Raw genomic sequence first — 22,617 nt, 5'->3', positions numbered from 1 at the left:
ACAAATGTGCAGAGAGACAAGAGAGCTGATGGGTAGGTAATCAGGTCTGTTCTTGCTCATCTCCATGTCCTGTTGTTAACAAGGATGTGATCTCCGGAGGCAACAAAATCTCCCTATGCCTGAAGAAGGGCATTTTTGCCTGAAAGCTTGCAAAGAACAATTTTTCCAACTATTTGGTCTCAGAAAAGATATCACATCTACCCAAAGAGCCTTGTCTACCTATGATCTCTGGAGACACAAATTCACAGTATGAGAACTGAAATTCAGCATCACAGAGATGCTTAATGGGATTTTCTAGAGGGAGCACCAAGTCCCATCGGGTAGAGCAGTTTTCTTTCATCTTTACTAATCTATAGAGGACCCTCTGGGAACCCCATGAGATTGGGCTCCTAATATAGTCCATGGCCTGTTGTGACCTATTTATAAAACTTTTCTAAAAAGGTTACATGAATATATTGTCACAAATAGTATATAACTAGAAGTTGTAATCCCGTTCCCATGATGATATCTTTGAGGTTCAACTTATCTTAAAGCTATCTTTATCTAGATTTTTTTTTATAAAAGCATCTTAACAGAAAATTTGATTAAATACAATCTAATATAAATAAAAACATCCAATGTTTTAATATATATTTATTTAAATTGTTGACTTTTATCTACCCTGCTTTCCCCTTCTTCCCTGTGTCTCGTCTGGTCCAGGATGTGGGAATCTGATGCATCTCTCTCTTTCTCGGCACCTGTCACCATCTGGAGCAGATTTGGGTTGCATGGCCATGAATCATATCAGCACAACTGTTTGGCCCCAAATATCCTTTCCTCCCACCTTCCTCCCCTTAGGTTTGTGGAGTGCAGCCTGCTCCAGTGACCCAGATAGGGACATACATACTGCAAACATGTGTAGGCAGCACCATCGTGTCTCAGCTTGGCCAGAAGCCTGAACCTTTGAGGATGTCGTTAGAAACAGCAGAGCACTAAGGGATGTTCCCTTTGCTTTGCCTGAGTTGCTGCAGCCTCAGGGGAAATGGGGTCGCTTGAGGAAAGCCGAGTTATCCTTGTGGGCATCCCTGACTGTGCCTGAGCTGGGGTAATAGGGGTGAGGGCGTACCTCGAGTGTGCACCCTCAACACCAGGGAGCTATCGAGACGCACCTCTAGGCATGGCATACATGGAAATGCCACCAGGCTGGTGAACACTGGGTGCTGTAGGAGCTTTTTATGTTTTTAAAAGGGGGTGATTTTTTTTGACAATTTAACATCTTGGGGACCTAAAACATTTTGCAAACATATGGGAATCAAGCCGTGCTGCATTGCAGCAGGTAGGGAAGAGCACAGCCACACCTTGTTGTACGGGGAGGGAGACTGAGGCACGAAACTGCCCAATGTCTGGCCCAAGGGCATATAGTGACCCACCGGAGGTAGTGGGTTATGGTCTGGGAGTTGTAACATGCAGTATACTGCTCTGCACGCACAGATACGTCCCCATTAGGTTTAATATTCAACTGCTCAAATCCTACCTGAGGGTTTCCTCTGGGCAGAGCTCTGATAATTAACCAAGTGGCATGTAGCAGATCCTCAGGGTTAAGAGATTACCTAAACCGTGCTTGTCCCTTAGATGTGGGGCCATGCACGTGTTTAAAGTGGGGCATGTCCACAAGGTCGTGGGTTGCATTCTTGCGAAGGTGAGGGTTTGCAGCGCAGCCGGGGGAATGCAGTGCCAGGCTGCTCCAGCGATTGCTGCAGCTTCGACACCAAAGGGCTCCACTTCTCCAGTCAGCTGCACGAGACCGCTGATGTGCTCCAGGGCAGAGAAGTGTTGCTTGTCCTTCGTTCACTAACCTGCTGTGAATGAAGAGGGCCGTGAACTGCCCCGAAAACTGAGCAGGGCTCTGCTGTAGCAGAGTTGGGGTCTCAGTGCTGATCATTGGATCAGGGCTTCAGACATTTCCTCTGCATATCCAGCTCTAGGCTTTGAGGTTATCAATGACCAGATCTGTTTTAAGGATCTTTCATCGGGTTGCCATGACTGACTGATTTGTCTGTCTTTGTCAATCTGGATCGTACCCTTTGCCCCAGGGCTTGAGTGCCTGGAGGGCGAGTAGAAAAGGGCCTTATGCTCCTTTGGCGCTGATGTGAATTCCTGCACGGAGCTGCACCTCTCAGCAAGGAGGGTGAGTCCTGGGAGCGGCAGCAATACTTGCACTGTGGTTAAAAGGCATGGTTTTAAAGTTTCAGCTTCCTTGTCACCAAGATACAAATGGTTTTACCATCTGACCACAGATCAGCTTTGATAGATTTCCTTTTTCATCTACCATTACCTGCATTTTTCCTCTCTCTCCACTGTTAATGGCCTTCTGTTTTGTTAGATAACACATTAGTTATTCTTGGTCATTGATCACTCGTTGTCTGCTCGAGTTGCAGGAGTTTATGGTTTGTGACCTCTGCCGGGTCTCTGTGCTAACGTCACCGATGGTGAGAGCCTGCTGGAAGTTAGGCTGGCATTATGAGTCTGTGTTAGCGAAGGGTCGCCCAGGTGTCCAAGTACATCAGTGCTTCTGCGCAACAGGTGAAGAGACATTCTGGACATCAGATTAGTTTCACGATTAGATCTTCAAAAATGTCGGTGTTTTTATTTGGTCCGATTCGGCAACAAGATTGGGTAGTGGACAGAGCCGAATTGGTTCCTGTTTAATTTGTTAATGAAGCTGCGTGGTGGTATGGTTTACTCTTGTCCTGAGCTTACTGAATTTGGATGATCTCGCCTCTCTTTTTTCAAATCCTACTGCACTGTACACTCCAGCTTTGGCAGGTCTCCCAGGCGGAGTCAGAGTTGTTGGTAGCTCGGGGGTGTGGGCGTCTCTCACTGACTGCGCCTTCCCACCTCTCCCAGATGTGTGCAGCAAGATCCACGTGAACTTTTAGCTCTGTTGACTGCAAACTTCTGCATGCACCTGCTCCTGTTAGTTTACCAGTAGGTTTATTTACCAATTAAAGCAAACTCGATTGAATGTTGTTATGCAGGGACTCACACTGTTTAACTAACTGGATATTAAAACAGTGTTAGTTAAATCAGGGGAAGTGATATGTTTGGAGAAGGTCTTATTTCCTTGCATAGAGTTTGTATAGTTAGACTGTCATCTCTTCGAGACAGAAGCTATATCTTTTTTTAGTATTGTGCCAAGCACCTACAGGGCTCTAGAAATAATTAAGCCCAAAGACTTTCGTTAATAATACATTGAGTTTTGCATTGCCTAAATATTTGTGATTTTCTTTTTTTGGTTGTTTTAAGTTACCTGCATTGTGCATCCTTTGTTTTTTTATGCATGTCTTTTGCAACTTAACCTGTAATTTTTTATGTCAGTTTATTTAAATACATCAGATGAGAAAGCAGGAATAGAAAGTTTTAGAGATGCAATATGGTCCAGTTGCAACCATAAAGGTTTTCCCAAGAGTCATTTTCTGCCTTTTCATTACATTCATTCTCTGCATAGCGCGTGTTACTTTTTGGTTCAAATACTTAGAGCTCAAAGAGAAACAAGCCAAAAACCCCCCAGCCCCTGAAGAAGTGTAAATGTTCACACCATGATAAATATATTTGCTTTAATTTCTAATCAGCTTCTGACATTGTCAGGGGCAGCTGTTGTGGGATGAGACACCAGGCAGCAGCAAGAGGGGGAAAATCATGCTGTGCATTTATGCCGTACTCCAGCATGACCTACTGCAAGCTTGCAATGGCTGACAGCAGCGTATAGGGTATTGGTGAGAGTTAAATCTGAATTGATCTTCCCCTGGTTTTTTGTGTTGTAGAGGTAACTGAAGCTTCCCATTTTTGGTCTCGTGCAAGAAAAGCAGAATGCAATGGCATACCAACTGCCGATAAAAATACTTAACACAAAAATGCACTATTTGGAGAAGAAGTATGCAGACATTCCCTGGTTCTCGATTCCACCATCCGTATAGAATTTGCTTCTGTCCTAAGAATATTGTAGTGGAAGGAATCTGGGCAAGGGAGCAAGGGCTTTTTAAAACAACGCAGCCTGTCCTGTGCAGCTAGAAAAGACTTGCACTGTTTGGCTAGTTCAAATAATGTGTTGGGTTATTTTGGACTGGCTCTGAATGGCAGGACTTGCACTTCCCTTCCAACGAAAAATGTTGGCCCCACTGGTCGGGGAGCTGCTGTTCCACGCACGTCAGGGCAGCGCTTGCAGCGTGAGCCTGCAACACAGCAGCCGGCGCATCTGTTCTTGCTCAAAGCTTCCCTGTGCGGCAATGGGGAAGTCAACTGCAGATCCCAGGCGACAGTCCCAAAACCTGCCCAGATTGACGGTGGTCTGCCCTTCCCTGAGCAGCAGTTGGAGGCACAATCTGAGGCTGGTGGGGGAGGATGAAAACAAAAATTAGAGGCCCCCCTCTTCCAATCGGCCAGCATGATCTAGGGTGGAAGGACAAAGGGAGGGCTCGTTCTCATGTATAAATAAGACTCAGTAACCTTTTAGGTAACCTTGAAGCAGTACACAGGCATCTGCATGCCCCAAGGATAAAATAAACTCTATAGACTGCAAGACCAGGCGGTGCAGAATCACTGCTCTGAAGTCAGGATCAAGTGATTAAAGGTGTTTATTCCCTCTGTGTGGCGTGGGGGGCGGGGGGGAACAGAAGGAAACCATCATCTTGGACAGCTTGGTTTTGCGCTAAATGTTTGTGGTGAGGAGTTTGAGGTGTAGGGTATCGAAGATTTTTTAAATTTTATTTTCAAGGAGCAGCTGTTTGAATTTTCACTCGGAAACATCTTGAGTGCTTCCCAATAGCATATGACTAATTCTGTCCTGTATCGTTGTTTAGGATGTCATCGGCCAAGTTTTGCCTGATGCAACCACAACGGCATTTGAATGTAAGTATGGCTTGTAAATCCTGTCTGGAGTGTGTCTGGTCCAGGCTCCTCCGCACGCATTATGGAATTGTCATTTTTTAAATAAATAATGCTTACATACATTATATGTTACAGTTAAATATTTATGCTTTAATGCAAGTTTAATGTTGAAACACAGCTAAGTCATATTTTATTATTTAATCACATCTTGAGTGAGCATATTTCTACAATAAAGCTTTAATTACCAGCGTGACCTTCTCATGCTCTTACTCCTCCCAGCAGTTGCATTGCTTGAATTAAGTCAAAAGTGCTTGTAGGTCTGTGATGGTTGCTTGGCATGTTAACCCTCAGTTTAAGAAAAAACAAAAGAGCTGCAAGTTGGATATTTCAAGAGAACTATGGTACTGAGTATAGCATAGTTCCTGTCCGGGCAGCCTAGCAGTTGCTGTATTAAAATCCCAGCTCAGGTATGTTAGGGCCTTTCCTTTGCGAGTTTGTTGACTCTTTATTTGACAGGTCTTTCTTTTCCATTAGAAAAGCGGCTCTCTTCATATTTCAGCATCCTCCACAGGTTGCTGAGACAGTAGAAAAACAAATAATAACAGTCACAAGCTGGCAGAGGGTAGGTTTAGGTTAGATATCAGGAGGCGCGACTTCACGGTCAGGGCGGCTAGGGCCTGGAACCAGCTTCCAAGAGAAGTGGTGCAGGCTCCTACCCTTGGGGGCTTTAAGAGGAGGTTAGATGAACATCTTGCTGGGGTCGTTTGACCCCAGTACTCTTTCCTGCCATGGCAGGGGGTCGGACTAGATGATCTGCTCAGGTCCCTTCTGACCCTAGAAATGATGAAACTATGAAATGCTTGCTGATAGCTTGTCACATTTAGTCTCATCTGTGAGCAGACGCTTTCTCCTCTTGTGTGCAGGGCACGTCCAGCAGTAGCAGGGTGACTGCCTCTAGCTTCAGGTTGGCCATTTCCTTGCATCTGCAAAGACGATGCGGTCGCAAGGCTAGACTGGGAAGCATGGTACAGGGGTTGAAGTCCTGATGCCTCCTGATTTCAGAGCATGAGCATTATTTAAATAACAAAATAGGAGGTCTGAGAGAGGAATGGCTATGATGAGCACTGGAGTCTGTGCTTTCCCTGCTCTAACGAACTAGGGAGACTCTAAAAATGCAGCAGAATTCCCCCCCAACCTCTCCTGCCATAGATTAAATCCTCAAGCGATGCTATGTTTCTAGTTTTCTGTCCTTCCTACAGATGTCAGGTAGCTTGCCTTTTATCTATATTCTCCCTATTTCTTGGTGACAATGAGAGCCAACCGCAGTTCTTTGCAGAGAAGGGATGAGAGTCGTGGGAAAACACGTCTTCCTTAATTATTGGGCGGCACATTGACCAGCTGCAAGGAACCACCGATATCTGGGGAATGAATGACTTGGGTCCCCTCCAAACTCCAGGTTGTATTTGTCCATATTTCGTCTGTACCTAACGTGGATAAATAAGCTACGATACTGCTGCAGTTGAAATCTGTAGTAAAGTTTTCATTGGAGCCATAGCTGCAGATTTATCTATTTTATTATCCCTCTTTGCATCCTGTTCATCATTGTGGCTCTTGTCACCATGTTTTCCCAACATCAGCAGCGAAGGGCTCCGGTCCTCATATGCCACTAGGAATAAGACCGAAGGCTGTAGCTTCCCCAAGGGCAAGGAGCCGTCCTTTCGCTCGGGTCTAATATTTATTTGGTTGAGTGTTGCGTGTGCAGTTTGTGCTAGAGGGAAGATTCCCCCTGTTTTCTGCACAAGGCCTTTCACTAGCAGAGATGGGGCTACAAAAAGAGCTGTAGCGGGTCAGACCTGGCCTGTGAGCGGCGATACTGGAGGCAACCTGCGAGAGCCAGGTTCTTCTTCACTCTCCTTCATTTGATCAGAGGCCTGGGAGGCTGACGGTGACCCTGCTTCGTGAGCCCTCGAGTGCTGTGTGTAGCTTTTGAGTTCTGCTTCGACATGTTGATGGTTTCCGTTAATCAGATACCCGGCACCAATGATCAGGGTTTGTTAACCTCGCTTCGTTTATCCTGCCCTGAGTCAAAGCTAGGACTTTCTACAAGGACCTGAGCAAAACAGGGCTCCAGGCCTTGCCATTTCTTTTATGATTTGTTATCCCCCCTGACACGCGCGCACACACACGCGCGCACGCACACACACATCTCCCTCATCTCACATTAGCTTTGTTTGAACTTCATGCACCACTAATAGTCACTGCAATCAGATCAGTAGCCCATATTAATGGGACCATGTGTAGAACTTTCCTGGAAATTCGTATTTCATTGAGTCCTCTAACATCTGCTGCTGTGCTTTCAGCTCATGTCTCTAGTCTGCCATTTACATCTGCACAAAACAATTCCCCCTGCCATTTAACTGGCAGCTAAAATATGCTATGTATATTGATGCTGGATTTCCTGGTTACTCTCTCCATATCAAATGCCTCCATTTTACTGGCTCGAAGCTTTGTTCTCACCTGCTCGATGACTTTCTCGGAGGCGGATAATTGCCATCACGCGCGGTCTCTTCCACTGCCTGTTTAGTTATTGCTATCTGCAGTGTATCTCCTGCCATTGGCCCCGATGCGGGTTTTACCATTGTGTTCCACGTGGCTCCAAATAAAATCCCGAGCAGCATATGGCCTGTTATGATCCTTTTATCCAAACTCTGCCATTTTGTATATTTGTGACACACTGCAGATTTTGCAAAGATTGCTTCATAATATTTGTTTACCATCTGCTGCACTCTATTTGGTGTCTTGCTAGGATTTCTTCCTCCATTTTCAGTGACATTAGCAAAATCCAGCCAGTACATAGGCTTTTTGGTTCTACTTTTGCTTCTCTAATGTGCTGGAAAATCATATTGCTGTGCTCTAGGCAAGTAGAGAAGCCTGGAAATCTTTCTGAACCAGCATATCAGATAAAGCCAGTTTGGGGGCTATAGCTAGTTATGTTTTGGTGGGATGGACAGCAAAGGGTCTGTGCACTTCAAATGAAAAGTGTAGTCTCTGACTTTTTTTTTTTTAAATAAATACTCCTGATTTGTTTTACACTTGCTGTCTTTGAATGCCAGGTAGTTATCTGTCTTTCCTCAGCGTCTGCAGTGTTCCTGTTCCCTTCATAGTCTCAAGGAGGTCTAGCATTAGAAGTGAATCCCACCTGATCTTGGGGCTACTAGGGTGTTTTCCAAATGGGCTATCAGACTCCATCAGCTCATTTTTCCTCTATTTGTCACTGCAATTTTTTCCTCTCAAGTCAGGCTTGTTTGCAGTGCTGGCCTCTGCCCCTTTCTTTCTTTAAATACTTTTTTCCTGGTCTATTTTTGTCCCTTTATTACCTCTGTTCCCAGTGTTTTCTTTGTGGCCACTGTTCTAACAGCGGCTTCTCTCTCGCTGGCACGGCTACAGTTTTGTTCTCAGCCAAATAGCATTTCAACCCCTCCCCTTTGCCTCTAATGTTTTCAGGCAAGGAAACATTCAGTCTCATCTCACTAACTCTTCCTAATCTTTTCATCATTCATGACTTGCTGGCTGCAGGCTGGTAACCCTAGTGAGTATTTTTAGCAACCTGGCAACTTACCAGTTAAATTTCCAGGCATCCATTGTGTTGCAGAAGGTGGTGGTGCCATCCTGTCAACAGCCATCTTTCCAATGGCTTGTGCTTCTGCTCCACTAAATATATACATTCGAACCCTGTCGGTGTTTTCAGTTGTACACTTTTTCTCTTTATTCTTTTTTTTTTCTTTTGGAGTTGCTCTCCCTCCTGCTCCTTAAAGCTTTGCATTGATCTTCTGCATTTCAAAAGCAAACTGAACAAAGTCCTTTGCCCGAATGATTTGGATCTGGCCTGGAATGAATGTGTCTAATCGTGAGCCAAGGTGATTTTTCATCTGAGGAAAGAGTGGCACATTTTATGTAGTTATGTGCTAAGGCTTTTATTTTAACAGGGGCAAAAAGGAGTTGAGACACCCAGATCCCATCGACTTCCAGTGAGAGCCACATGCTGCAGTTTCTTGAATCACAGAAAAGCGGGGCTGGAAAGGACCTTAAGAGGTCATTTAGTCCATCCTTTGCCTAAGGCAGGATCATCTCTATCCAAACCATCCTATACCAATTCGTTGTCTAACCTGATGCAACGCAAAACAAAACACCCTAACCTACCACAGGTAAAGCCGACGGGAAATGGTGGTCAGCATCTTGCTGCTGTAAAGGTTGTTAAAAATACACGCAAGAGATCCCAGGTCTCTACCATACCGTGCCACTGCAGAGGAAGGCAAAACCCCTGCAGTCTGCACCAGTCTGACCACGGGGTAAAACTTCTTCCTGACCCCAGTCTGTCTGATCCCGGGCAGAGGGTCAAGACCCTCTTGCCAAGAACTCCGAGTTTTAAGTCCCAGCGGGAGCATTTGGCACAGCCCAGTCCCCATCCCCAGCTTGGGCTGCATCAACACCCACTTTTGAGGAAGAGTTTTTAAAAAAAAACTATAAGAATAAAACCGACCCTGTGACGTACACGGTAGCAGGAAGGGAAAAAAATGCTTTCCCAGTCCCATGCATGTGTACTCCAGAAATGCCGGCATATATGAGCTGCCTGCAATGGGCCTCATGAGCCTAAAACTATGCATTCATTTGATACTGCCACCCTTAAGCTTCTTTTGCTAAAAACAGATTTAAAAGGCCACCAGACGTGGTGGGAAAGTCTAGTTTGGAAACCTGGGGAAATACACGTCAAAGGAATGCTGTATCTTAAAAATACCAACTTCAGTATTGCTTACATTACGGCAATCAGAAATGGGGAAAAAAACAGCAAAAAGGGAAATTAGTTTAAAAAAAAAAACAAAGCAAAACCCACCATTTTGCTTTGAATTGAGAGAGGGCCTTCCAGCGTGTCGGGTTACTGCATAGCTCCATGTGCGGTAGCATCTGAGTGTTCCCAACCGTTCGCTAAGATCAGAAGACGCATTCCTACGTTAGACCTTAATTAGTTTTTTAAAATGCTTTGCTGTGCTGAAGTCCTGCTGCACCTTCTTGTGTTTTCCTGTTTCCCCAGTGCAACCGCAGCACCTTTCCGGCACAAGGTACGCCATGCTGGTGCCCGAGTGCCGGTTCCAGAGCTGCGACCACATTGCACTGCTGTTCATGCATCATGCGCGCTCTTCACCCACATTCATGCAGCGCTCAAATCTGTACGACCTGCATGGCTCTGCCTGGGTGCTACATTTGGTGCTAGCCTAAAGTGACGGGCATGTAAATAGGGACATGTTTAATGCTACTGTATTATTAAGCATGGTAGAAACCTGTGCCTTGCTGTCAGGGAGCTGCAAGAAGGGAAGAGAGTAACAGGACCTGTGAGCGTGTGGGAGGAAGGAATAAGCTGAAGCACATGGGGGTTTTACAGTAAGAGGAAGGCTGCGTAGTAGAGCAGAGTCCACCGTTGGTTTATATGGTGGAATATCAATAGCTGTGGAAACCAAACTCCATGTTCAAGTGTCTAGACATATTAAGCAACTGCTCCACCTTTGCTCTGCATTTAGTGAGTGTCACCAGAGTGACTCGGTGGGCTCGTGTAAGGAGTAATCTGCTGTGCCAAAGTCTCTGATTTCACAGAGAAAGTCTGATAGCATCACAAACTGCCTGAGAGCAAAGTTTTACGTGCTTTGCTCATGTCCCCTGTCTTCAGATACGATGATCGCCTCTCTGTGTGTGTCCAGGAGGCTGTTGGTAAAGCTGGTGCAGGAACATCCTTCTGCCCTCCTCTTCCTCTTGACATTGGAGGTCCTTCAGCTCCTGGCTCTTGCTGCCTTTGTTTTTCCCACCTTACATTTCCAGGTTCCAGGCGGTGATGATGATAGGTAGAGTCATGTCAGGGTTATTTAAATAAGCTGAACTTTCTGCTTATTTGTGTTTGTTTGGAAATGTTCAGTTGTTCGAGTTAAATAAGCAAGCAACATTTGGCATATCAAAATTCAAAAAGCAAATGTCTTGCTTCATTTTTAATAAACGTTCTACTTTTTCCCCCCTCCCCAGATGAAGATGAGGATGGTGATCGGATTACTGTTAGAAGTGATGAAGAAATGAAAGCCATGCTGTCTTACGTAGGTATACTGTAACAAATGGTGATGTTTTCATGCTCATCTGTTGTGCTGTGTTTTTGTGCACTTGTCTGCTTGTATCAATGCATTGAAGTAAGCTATAGTGTTTATAAAATATTCTTTTAATATATTTAGGTATTTTGAAAAAAAAAATCACATGTGAGAGTTGTGGGTGTGCTTCACAATTTTAAAAAGACTTGTACACTTACTGATCATATGATGAACATTAAGAATAATGCATCTTAATGACTTTTGCATTAGGTATAGTGCAGGCTAAATGGACTATCAATTTCTTGTATTTTTTATGCAGTACTTAAAGTAACGGCTCATTAAAAATGAACCCCTGGGCTCTAAAAATTTTTCAAAATCTACTTTCATCTGGAGACTATTTTACCCCTCCTAACAGAAGAGTTACATTGTAGCTGCAGGCTCAATATGCATAGAAGATTTAAAGATAGACTTTCTGGGGTTTTTTTATATCTACAAAATGTGAAAACACAGAGTTACTTATTGAGTGGAAATAATTTGAATATGGCTAAAAGACTTATCTTTCATATTGCAAATGTAACTGAAAAACTCCATTTAACATTTACTTTCAAAGGAAATGGATAAACATGAAAATAATCAGTGTTTTTTATGAATATTTTCTTCTAAGTTGGGTATCAAGTGGGAGCTTCTCCTAAAATGCATTTTTCTGGCAAAAGATTTATTTTTTATTCCATTTTATTTGTTAGCTTTGAACATGGCTCAATCGACTGCCATGCAACTGCTGACCTACCAGTCACCTGACTGAAGATGCTTCCTGTGCAGGCTGCAGCGTGTTTTAGCTTTGTTTGGCCTTCGTGCTCTTAAAAATGTACAGGTGGCTCTTTTGGGTTCCCAAGTCTTATATTAAATGGCAGCTACTTTTCCTAAGGTGGAGGAGGCGTGTCTCTACCTGTCCTTTGTGACTATAAAATATTTACTAGCTAAAGTGCTTTATCTTCTCCAAAGGTGTTAAAAAGGAACAAAAACTGAGTGTGAATTTGAATAGAAGGTCTTGTAAAGTACTGATAGATGTTCCCCCACTGGATTTTGTGACGGCGTGCGTGGTGTGATGAGAGATGAGCTCTTGCACAGTCGTGCAATGTCGTATTTATTTGTTATTACCATCACCTCTTGCTTCGCTCAGGAGCTGGCGAGTCCAGCGTGCTCAGCTCTGCAAACCCACGGCACGCAGGACCTGCCCCACAATACAATTCCTGGACAAGAGACAAAGGTGGCAGATTTCAAGGAACCACTGGGTCAGTGTGACCGGCAGTACTCAGCACCAGCAGCCTAACTGTTGGCAAGCTCTTGGCTGGGAGAGTTAAAAGTTCAAATTCAAGTTACCGCTCCAGTCCAGCATCCCCTGTTTTTGAAGGGTCTTTGCAGACTGATCTCTTTGAGAACTGGACTTCGGGTGGTTCTGCCTGTTTTTATAACAAAATATAACATGCATAGAACCATTTATAGCAAAGGAAGTGCAGAGTAAAACTGCCTTGTAGTCTTTCCCTACCTAGGTCTCCCGGGGTGCCCAGAGTGGGGAGATGCCTCCATAAGGACTCTACTACTGGCTTTGATTAGGGAATCTAATGGTCAGAGGAACTTTCCGGACATAAGTACATCGGGGTGTACAAAGTAAAGCAGGGGTGTATATCTGTTCACCAGAGCGCCCCAAGGGATGACAAGATTGAATGGTCACAAACTCCTCCAAAACCATTTTAGGCTGGACATAAGGAAAACCTTCTTTACTGTCTGAGCCCCCAGGCCTGGAACAGACCCCTCCCCGAGGTGGTGCAAGCATCTACTCTGGTCTCCTTTAAGAAGTGTTTGGACGCCTATTTTGCTGGGATCCTTTGACCCCAGCTGACTTCCTGCCCCTGGGGCAGGGGGCTGGACTCGATGATCTTCCAAGGTCCCTTCCAGCCCTAATGTCTATGAATCTATAAATGACTGCAGAGCCTGGAACTTGTGTTGGGTTTGATACAAATTTCAGTGCAAAGGTTTTATAGCAATAATAAGGTTCATGTCAGCAAAGGATTTGGGTGGAAGGGAGGCACTTCAGGCCAGGAGAGTGGCCCTGAAAATGCCTGCCTAACTCCTTAGGCATCTAAGACTAGATGCCTGGGTTTTTATCAGTGAAACTCCCTAGGCCTTAAAGTTTTGTTTTGGGCATGCCCCGAGCTGCTGCCATCTTGCCAGGGCTGAGCATTTGGCATCATGTTTGCTACCCATGCTTAATCAGGATCCTCAGCCTCTGTGTTCGCCTGCCGTAGTCCCCTGAGGGCCTGGTTCAGTAGGCATGCTCAGCTCTGCTCTGCATACCCTAGTTTGAGCTTCTTCGCTTAAGAGAACATACGAAGAAAAAAATTGTAATAAATTATCCTTTAAGAATTGTAAAGTCATTTTGTTTCCATGGAAACTTTATATCTATCGAAGGAATTCTGCAACCAAGCGGTGTTAACAATACTCTTGTGATAACTCTGCATGTTCAGTTATGAACTTGCGGCAATCAACAATCTGTTTTTACAGCCTTTTATTTCAATTTACTGTTCGGGCAGGGACGGGGCCAGGGCTTTTTCTTTTGATCTAGCTGTCTGAAGAACCCTACGCAAAGCTTCTCTTTGTCAACATGTGAAATGTTTTTATTGTGGGGAGCGGGGAGGAAGTATTGCAAACCAATGTATTGTGATCACTGCTAATTAAACAATGTCAAACATTCTTTTGATATAGCCTTGGCAATTTTAAAATCGCCTTTTCTTCCAGTGATTTATGATGTTCTCCAAGAAGCTTAAAGCAAAGAACGTGTCTTTTTCCTATGGTTCAGTATTTTGACATTGCTCAAAATACCAAAGGGCTTTTTCTTCTCCTGTGCTTTCTACTGAGCACAAGCCAGTTGAGAACACAGTTCAGTATTAGGACTTGCCTGGAAAGCACCAAATGGGCAGCATCTTCATCTTATTTGATACATCTAAAAGTGCAGTAGTAATAAACCTGGAAAATGGCCCGCCTTCCTACTTCTGCATTATAACTTTGATCCTCTGCATTTTAATGACTTTGGTGTTTCCCCGTATTAACAGACAGATGAAATCTGGGTCCAAATCCCAGTGTAGGAACCCATAAGTCAATGCAGTTTCAACACCACCCTGGTGATACTCTCTTGATTCCCATCTTCAAACAGAGTCTTCTGCACTGTTTTCCTTAGCATAGGTCTGGACAAAACTCAAGTCGGGGTCCACCGAGAAAGATTTTTTTGCCTGATACCAATAGCTGATGATTAACCAACCATATTGGCTAAAGCTGATCTGTCCAATAACTGATATTTAGTAATAGTGCAAGGCATTTTAAACTACTGACATAAGTAAACCTTTTGCTTGTTTGGTTGTTTTGCATTTATAGTGTGTGTGCACGTGCACATGCACCCCCCCCCTTGTCTGCTCCAGCACTTGATGAGGAAGGCGGTGACCACCTTATTCCCACACAAGTCCTGTAGACATGTTCTGTAGTCTGCCATGGGCTTGGAAGGGGCATGGGGATCAGACAACGCTCACCAGAGGGCTCCAGGCACACGGCTATAATTATTGGGTACAATGACCATAAAAAGGCCGATAGCTGATAACGTCATTTCTCCTTTTATTGGTTTTGATCCGATATCCAACCAATATATCAGTGCACCCCTAAACACAAGACCCCCCCAAGTTCTCCAAATGACAGGTAGCAGGTAGAAGACTAGAGCAGGACGGGAATCTTTCAACTTCAAGGGTTTGGTTTGATGGGGGGTTTTGGAAAATACAGATTTGTCAAGATGGAAACTCTCTGCAGAAACAGACCAGATTTTATTGACCTTTATAAAACATTTGTTAAGCCCAGGATGGAATTTCTTGGAACCTGGGAGGAGCCCAGAAGAGCTCATTGTTCTCTGGAATATGGTGGACTGCGGCATTAACGTCCCGTGATCGTTCTTGATGGCCTAGTCGATTCTGACTTGTTTGTTAAAAGTGAAGCAGCTCCATGAGGAGCTGTTGAGTCACCTGGGATGCATAGGACTTGGGTTTAAGTCCCTGTCACAAGTCAGGCAGAGCAGGGACACAAACCTAGGTCCTCTCTGTAACCACTGGGTTATTCTGGGACAGTGGACAATTTCAAAACATCTCAGTTTGATTTCACATCAGCACAGAAGCACAAGATTGAAACCTCAACATTTTTCATAAAACTGACTTAGAATCATAGAAAATGAGGGTTGAAGGGACCTCAGGAGGTCACATCTAGTTCAGCCCGTGCTCAAAGCAGGACCAGCCCCAGCTACATCATCCCAGCCAAGGCTTTGTCTAGCTGGGTCTTAAAAACTTCCAAGGATGGAGAGTGCACCACCTGTCTGGGTAACCTGTTCCAGTGCTTTGCTACCCTCCTTATGAGAGAGTTTTTCCTACTATCCAACCTCAACTTCCCTTGCTGCAGCTTGAGCCCATTGCTCCTTGTCCTGTCGTCTGCCCCCACTGAGACCAGCCCAGCTCCATCCTCTTTGCAGCCCCCCTGCAGGGAGGTGAAGGCTGCTGTCAAATCCTGTTTTGGTCTTCTCTTCTCCAGGTTAATAAACTCGGGTCTCTCAGCTTTTTTGTTTCCCCCCCACCAGACGTCTTTTCCTGCCGGCCCTACAGATGACATTCTTTGGTAGCTGAATACCTTGGCATTGTATTCTTCCAAACTGTTTTTTGTACTACTTGCAAACTGGTTTTTGTACTTCCGGGGTCGGACCTGATGATCTGTTTAGGTCCCTTCCGACCCTGCGTACTGTGATGCTACATAACTATGCTCTCCAGTTGCATAGTAGGACTTTATTATGTCAATGATTTATACCAGAGAAGTGAAGGGGCTTTGAGTTTCAGATGCCAATTCATCCACTGTCCATTGTTTGGAGCAACAAAGTTAAATTCTGTAAAACTTCCTCTCACTTTTTTTTTTAGTCTGGTTGAGACCAGACCATTTAATTGGACACTAGACATTAAATCAGGAGTGGGCAAAATGTGGCCCGGGAGCTGGATGCGGTCCACCAGGCCATTCTATCTGGCCTGTGGGGCCCCTAAAAAATTTAGAAAACTAATATTTATCTGCCCTGGGCTGCCTGTCATGCAGCCCTCAATGGCTTGCCAAAACTCAGTAAGCGGCCCCTGCATTAAATGCTCCAAAGACATTTAAATGGGGTGACAGCGATCAGAAAGAGGGAAGAGGGACCTGCTCACACCCACTCCCTTACTTCCAGTGTGTACAGGGTGGGCGGACGAGAATAGGATGGGTTTCAACACAGACAAGTGCAAGGTGATGCACCTCGGGAAGAACAACCGGCACCATACCTACAGGTTGGGGAACTCCCCTTTTATCAGCACGGAGGCGGAAAGGGATCTGGGGGTCATCACTGACTCCAAGATGAACATGGGCCGGCAGTGTGGGGACGCGGTCAGGAAGGCCAACCACACCTTGGCATGCATCCACAGATGCATCTCGAGCAGGTCCAGGGAGGTGATCCTCCCCCTCTGTGCGGCACCGGTCAGGCCGCAGCTGGAGTACTGTGTCCAGGTCTGGCCGCCACACTTCAGGAGGGATGTGGACAACATGGAGAGGATCCAGACGAGGCCACTCGTATGATCAGGGGACAACAGGGCAGGCCCTATGAGGAGAGGCTACGGGACCTGAACCTGTTCAGCCTCCAAAAGAGAAGGCTGAGGGGGATCTTGTGGCCTGCTATAAACTAGTCAGGGGGGATCAGCAGGCATTGGGGAAGTGACTGTTTCCCCGAGTACCGCCAGGAGTGACCAGGAATAACGGTCACAAGCTGGCAGAGGGGAGATTCAGACAAGACATCAGGAGGCGCGACTTCACGGTCAGGGCGGCTAGGGTCTGGAACCAGCTTCCAAGAGAAGTGGTGCAGGCTCCTACCCTGGGGGTGTTTAAGAGGAGGTTAGATGAACATCTTGCTGGGGTCGTTTGACCCCAGTACTCTTTCCTGCCATGGCAGGGGGTCGGTGTAGATGATCTGCTCAGGTCCCTTCCGACCCTACAGACTATGAAACTATGAAACTATGTGTCTGGGATCCTCCTGGATGGCAGTTTCCTCTGGGGGCTACACTGGCCGGACCAGCACTGTTCCCTGCATCTGGCCATGCCAGAGGGGCCGGCCTGGCCAGGAGTGAGTGGCGGAGGCACTTGTGGGTACGGTTAGGTCCCTGGTTTGGGGGCCAAGCCAGAAAGCCACGTCAGTATAATGCCAGGCAGCTGGCTGGCGCCTGCAAGCCCAACATTGCCTCTGCAGCGATGACAAGCCCCAGCTGTTCAGCAGAGACAGGCCCGGACTGGAGACGAGGACCGGCTGGAGCTCTTAAAAAGCTGCTGGAGCTGAGGCACAGTAGGGATCCGATGGGTGGGTGAATGGATGGCTGAGGAGCAGTTGAGCTTGGTCATCCACATCCAAAATGGGCTGTTAGGGATCCCTGGAGCGCAGCCTGGTGCTTTCAGCTACAAGGCTGGGCATGCATGAGACTTTACAGCGATGTTGAGTGACTGCTGATCTCTTACAAGGGCCTGCGATTTCACGAAGGCTCTATGCCCAGAGGTGTGAGGTGGCGGTGTAGGGGCTGGAGGAGCTCCCATTTAGGCCCTTAAGACCTCATTGCTGATCCAGAGGGCTCGGCGGTGTAAGAGACTGGTAGTTTTGGTGGTTACTTTTCCCTTTGAGGGTTGGACTGCGGGTGATGGGCCACCTGGGAGACAGCGATCATCGCTTGCTGGAATTCACCATCCAGCGTAAGGTGGCAAAGGGCTGCAGCAAGGCAACAGCCCTAGACTTTAGGAGGGCTGACTTCAACAAGCTAAGGAGGATCGTTGGGGAAGCGCTGAGGACCCAGAGGGGAAGGGAATCGGATGTCGAAGGTGAGTGGTTGCTCCTTAAGGAGACGATCCTCCATGCCCAAAGGGAGGTAATCCCAACAAGGGTCAAAGGGAGCAGGAGGGCACATAAACCCCCATGGCTCACTAAGAGCATCCGGGAATGTCTCCTTGCTAAAAGGGAGGCATATACCCAATGGAGAGATGGGGTCATCACCAAGAAGGACTATGTTACAGTCGCCCGAGGATGTAGGGGGGCAGTCAGGAGGGCCAAGGCAGAGTTGGAGATAGGACTAGCTTCCCGGATTAAGGACAATAAGAAGTCCTTCTTCAAATACATAGGGGGTAAAAAGAGGGTCCCGGGTAATGTGGGGCCCCTGCAGGACACGATGGGCAACTTAGTCATCACGCCAGATGACAAAGCTAACATATTTAACGATTTCTTTGCCTCTGTCTTCCTAAGTAGGGACCAGTTCAGCCACCTCCCTGCTGGGCCCCCCTCGGGCCCCGAGAGAGACACGCCTGGGCCAGGGGTTAGCGAGGAGTTAGTTAGGGTACTTCTGGAGAGGCTGGACGTGTTCAAGTCCGCTGGTCCGGACGATCTTCACCCTAGGGTTCTACAGGAACTGGCCGAGGTCATTGCGGGACCCCTGGCGCGGCTCTATGAGCACTCGTGGTGCTCTGGCGAGGTGCCGGAGGACTGGAAGAGGGCCAATGTGGTCCCTATCTTCAAAAAGGGAAAAAAAGAGGACCCGGGAAATTACAGGCCAGTTAGTCTTACCTCAATCCCGGGTAAGCTCTTTGAAAAAAATATCCTGGCACACATCCAGGAGGGCCTTGCGGGGGAATGCATGCTCAGGGGCAACCAACATGGGTTCATCAGTGGCAGGTCTTGTCAGACCAACCTGGTGGCCTTTTACGATCAGGTCACCAAATCATTAGACGCAGGGGTTGCTGTGGATGTAGTCTTTCTGGACTTCCGGAAGGCTTTCGACACTGTCTCTCACCCTGTCCTCATCAAAAAGCTGGGAGACTGTGGTGTCGATGCCCACACGGTCAAATGGGTCGCCAACTGGTTGGAGGGCCGCACCCAGAGGGTGGTAGTGGATGGGTTCTTCTCGACCTGGAAGGACGTGGGCAGTGGGGTTCCGCAGGGCTCGGTCCTCGGGCCCGCACTGTTCAACATCTTCATCAGTGACTTGGATGAGGGGGTAGAAAGCACCCTGTTCAAGTTTGCTGATGACACTAAGATGTGGGGGGATGTGGGTGCACTAGAAGGGTGCAATAGGCTACAAGCTGACCTTGACAGGTTGCAACAGTGAGCGGATGAGAATAGGATGGGGTTTAACACTGATAAGTGCAAGGTGTTGCACATGGGGAGGAAGAACCGGCACCACACTTACAGGTTGGGGAACTCCCCTCTTGCCAGCACGGAGACGGAAAAGGATCTTGGAGTCGTCATTGACTCCACGATGAACATGGGCCGGCAGTGTGGGGAGGCAGTCAAGAAGGCCAACCGTACCCTGTCATGCATCCACAGATGCATCTCGAGCAGGTCCAGGGAGGTGATCCTCCCCCTCTATGCGGCACTGGTCAGGCCGCAGCTGGAGTACTGCGTCCAGTTCTGGGCGCCACACTTCAAGAGGGACGTGGACAATATGGAAAGAGTTCAGAGGAGGGCCACTCGTATGATCAGGGGTCAGCAGGGCAGGCCTTATGAGGAGAGGCTACGGGCCCTGAACCTGTTTAGCCTCCACAAGAGAAGGTTAAGGGGGGACCTTGTGGCCTGCTACAAACTGGTCAGGGGGGATCAGCAGGTATTGGGGGAGTCCCTGTTCCCCCGTGCGCTGCCAGGAGTGACCAGGAATAACGGTCACAAGCTGGCGGAGGGTAGGTTTAGATTAGATATTAGGAGGCGCTACTTCACAGTCAGGGCGGCTAGGGCCTGGAACCGGCTTCCAGGGGAAGTGGTGCAGGCTCCTAGCCTGGGGATTTTTAAAAGGAAGTTAGATGAGCACCTTGCCGGGGTCATCTGACCCCGGTGCTCTTTCCTGCTAAGGCAGGGGGTCGGACTAGATGATCTACCTAGGTCCCTTCCGACTCTAGCTACTGTGAAACTATGAAACTATGAAACTGCTCGTAGGCTGCACATCACCTCCGGAAAGTTTCCATCAAAGTCATGGCAGATGAGACTGAGCGAGGACTAGAGCACTTTGAGAGGGGAAAAATTGGCTGCAACTGCCCTATTAAAGATACAACCCTCCCTTCCAGGCCACCGAGTCATGCCGGGAAGGCAGCTATGCCTTGGTGACAAACGGATTTGGACAAGCATTGGATTGTCCAGGTTTTTTTTTCCCTCCGCCCTCATACAATTGGATGAAGATGACGCTTTCCCATTGGGGCTTTTTTTAGCTTTACTTGATTGTTGCTAATCTTTCTGCGATCCTGTCTTTATCGCCATTAGGAAAGGATGCTTCTGTTTTTTCCAGCACGGCTTTACAGTTGCTACTTTACAGTCTCAAGGTGCAGGCTTCCCACAGAGGTTTCATTTTGTTAGCTGGTGTGAATGTGCAGCTCTCTTCCTTCCCCAGACATCCTAGGAGTTATGGGACGGCACCTTGCTCCATCCAGCCACTGTGCTGCACTCAGTACTCTCCTCTGTCGTCCCACCCCAGTTGGCTGCTTCAGTGAGGCACATGCACATGCTGGTTTTCCCTTCTAACAGCCTCTCGCTGTTGTTTGGACCCTTATAGAAGCCTTTTGGGAGCTTTATAGTCTCCTGGACTTGGAATGAATCTTCCGTAATCTGAGAAAAATATTGGAGAAAGTAAAATTACTTACCGCTGCTTTTGGAAGTGAGGTTGTTATAGCTCAGTGGACATCTCTCTGCCCTCCCTGTGGAGCAGGCGATAAATTTGTTCAGTGCTGTCTGCCTTCTCGGTGCAAGCAAACAAACAGAAACGCTGTTGGTTAGGAGCTGCTGGCCATCATTTCCAGCTGAGGATGTGCGTATGATATAGCTCTCCTAAAATGTTGGAGGTGTGAGATTTCCTGTAAGTCGTGTGCTCTGGAAACAGACTGCAGAGAACAGCGCTGTTCAGCGTACTTTCTGGGGACAGGTATTCCAGATGAAACCCCTTCTTGGGGCAATTAAGCGTTACTGGGCCTGGTACTGAGTATTTGTGGTATCAAGCAGATGTAAAAAATTTGTCTGAGAAAGCCGTTGTGCTGCAGTTTGTCATCTGCACAGTGAAGGTTTTGCCCAACAAAAGTGAACCATTTTTTCCCCCTGCCTAAATAAAAAGAAATAATGAAATGAGATCTAGCCTGTTCTGCTCTGGTAAGGTTTTACACATGGAAATATCCTTGAGGTTGTTTCTGACTCTGACCGTAAGCATGGTTTTCAAGCAGCCGTATAATTAATTTGCTTTGTAGTGCACAAAGAAGTGTTGTGTCCTGCTTATGAAAATACTGTAAGATGATAATTAAAAAGATCTTCCTATTGTACGTAGCAGTTAATTAAAGAAAGACATTAAGTAGCAGTAGAGCTCCACTATTGCTGTTGTCTTGTATCAGTATAAAAAGGCAGTAATTTTTTTGACAGCCACTGATTGGAAAGTTGCTCGCAGCCTTCTGAAAGCAAGGGGTACATGCTCTGGATCAATAACTGGCAAATTTTCCATTAAAAAGAATACCTGAACAATGTTCCAAATAGCCACTGGCATCTTAATTTTCCATGGAAACCTCAAATGCTCATATGTGGAGGACAAGTCATTTTCGGACAATTTTTCCAGACTACTTGTTAACAGTTATTGCTGTCCCAAAAGGTTGACAGCTTACATGATTGATATTTCATTTACTTGTCATCACTGTGTGAGTAATGGAGAGGGCCACATTACTACTACTGTTTTTTTTCTTCTAAGAAACATAGTCTCTTGAAGAATGTCTGTTTCAGTGTATTATTCTGGACCCTACGTAGGTACTGTGGGTTTATGCACTGTGCATGTGTCTTAGGGTCCAGGAATAGCACTAAAAGTAAAGAAATAGTTTCTGTGCCAGTTTGATGCTCTTCCTGGGTGGGTAGGGATTCTTTTATAGTCCTATAGCTCTTAGACACCATCTCCTTTATTTGGGGTGGGGAGTCAGTCATGAAGGGAAGGACCCAACTTGCTCAGGATCTACACAGTATGGCAACAAAGGTAGCTCTCTTGCTCCTGGGAAAAAAAATCTTTTGACCCGTTCAGACTAGCATGTTTTTGTGTTTAAAAACTCTGCTCTGTATAAGCCGAGTGAGAGCATATATACTGGGATTATTAAAGATCACGAGTGTAAGTTAAACCTGGGTAGAATATCCACTTGGAAATCTTGTGAGCGAATTTTAATAACAAACCTGGTCTTAAGAGCCCGCATTCATTGAGAGATGGGACTCAGTGGGACTTAATACTCCCAATTGTCTCTCCTCCTTGCTCGGCACTGAAGGACTGCTTTTCATTGTTGCTGATCTACGTAAGAGAAACTTGGAAAAAGTGAAAGCTGCCTTCTTCCACAATCCCACGGCCTCTTAGCGAGTTCAAATCTTAGCCTTGTAGAGGAAATAGGGCCTTCATTCTTCAAGCCAACCTGCATCTGTGGACTTCTGTTCCCAAGCAAAGCCCCCTGTGAACATCAAGTCTGCAATCAATCCTAAATCTGTGCCAAAATGGGAGCTGGGGACCTTGGA

The 22,617-nt window shown here is 46.5% G+C and overlaps 1 protein-coding gene across 4 annotated transcripts in view; it reads left to right on the top strand.

The window, feature by feature from the left end:
• MAP2K5 (mitogen-activated protein kinase kinase 5) overlaps nucleotides 1–22,617 on the top strand; it is a 186,572-nt gene that overhangs the window by 3,984 nt on the left and 159,971 nt on the right. For all 4 annotated transcript variants that reach the window (XM_090029469.1, XM_090029468.1, XM_090029470.1 and 1 more), the window contains exons 2-3: nucleotides 4,839–4,887; nucleotides 10,933–11,000. In XM_090029469.1, coding sequence (XP_089885595.1) covers nucleotides 4,839–4,887; nucleotides 10,933–11,000 — 117 coding nt within the window. The remainder of the gene's footprint in view (nucleotides 1–4,838; nucleotides 4,888–10,932; nucleotides 11,001–22,617) is intronic.

This window comes from Crocodylus siamensis, chromosome 15 (genome assembly GCF_052110815.1).
Source record: "Crocodylus siamensis isolate JL-2025a chromosome 15, ASM5211081v1, whole genome shotgun sequence".
In the NCBI taxonomy this organism is placed as follows: Eukaryota; Metazoa; Chordata; order Crocodylia; family Crocodylidae; genus Crocodylus; species Crocodylus siamensis.
The sequence above is the reverse complement of the archived record's forward strand: the minus strand, read 5'-3'. Positions and strand labels throughout refer to the sequence as shown.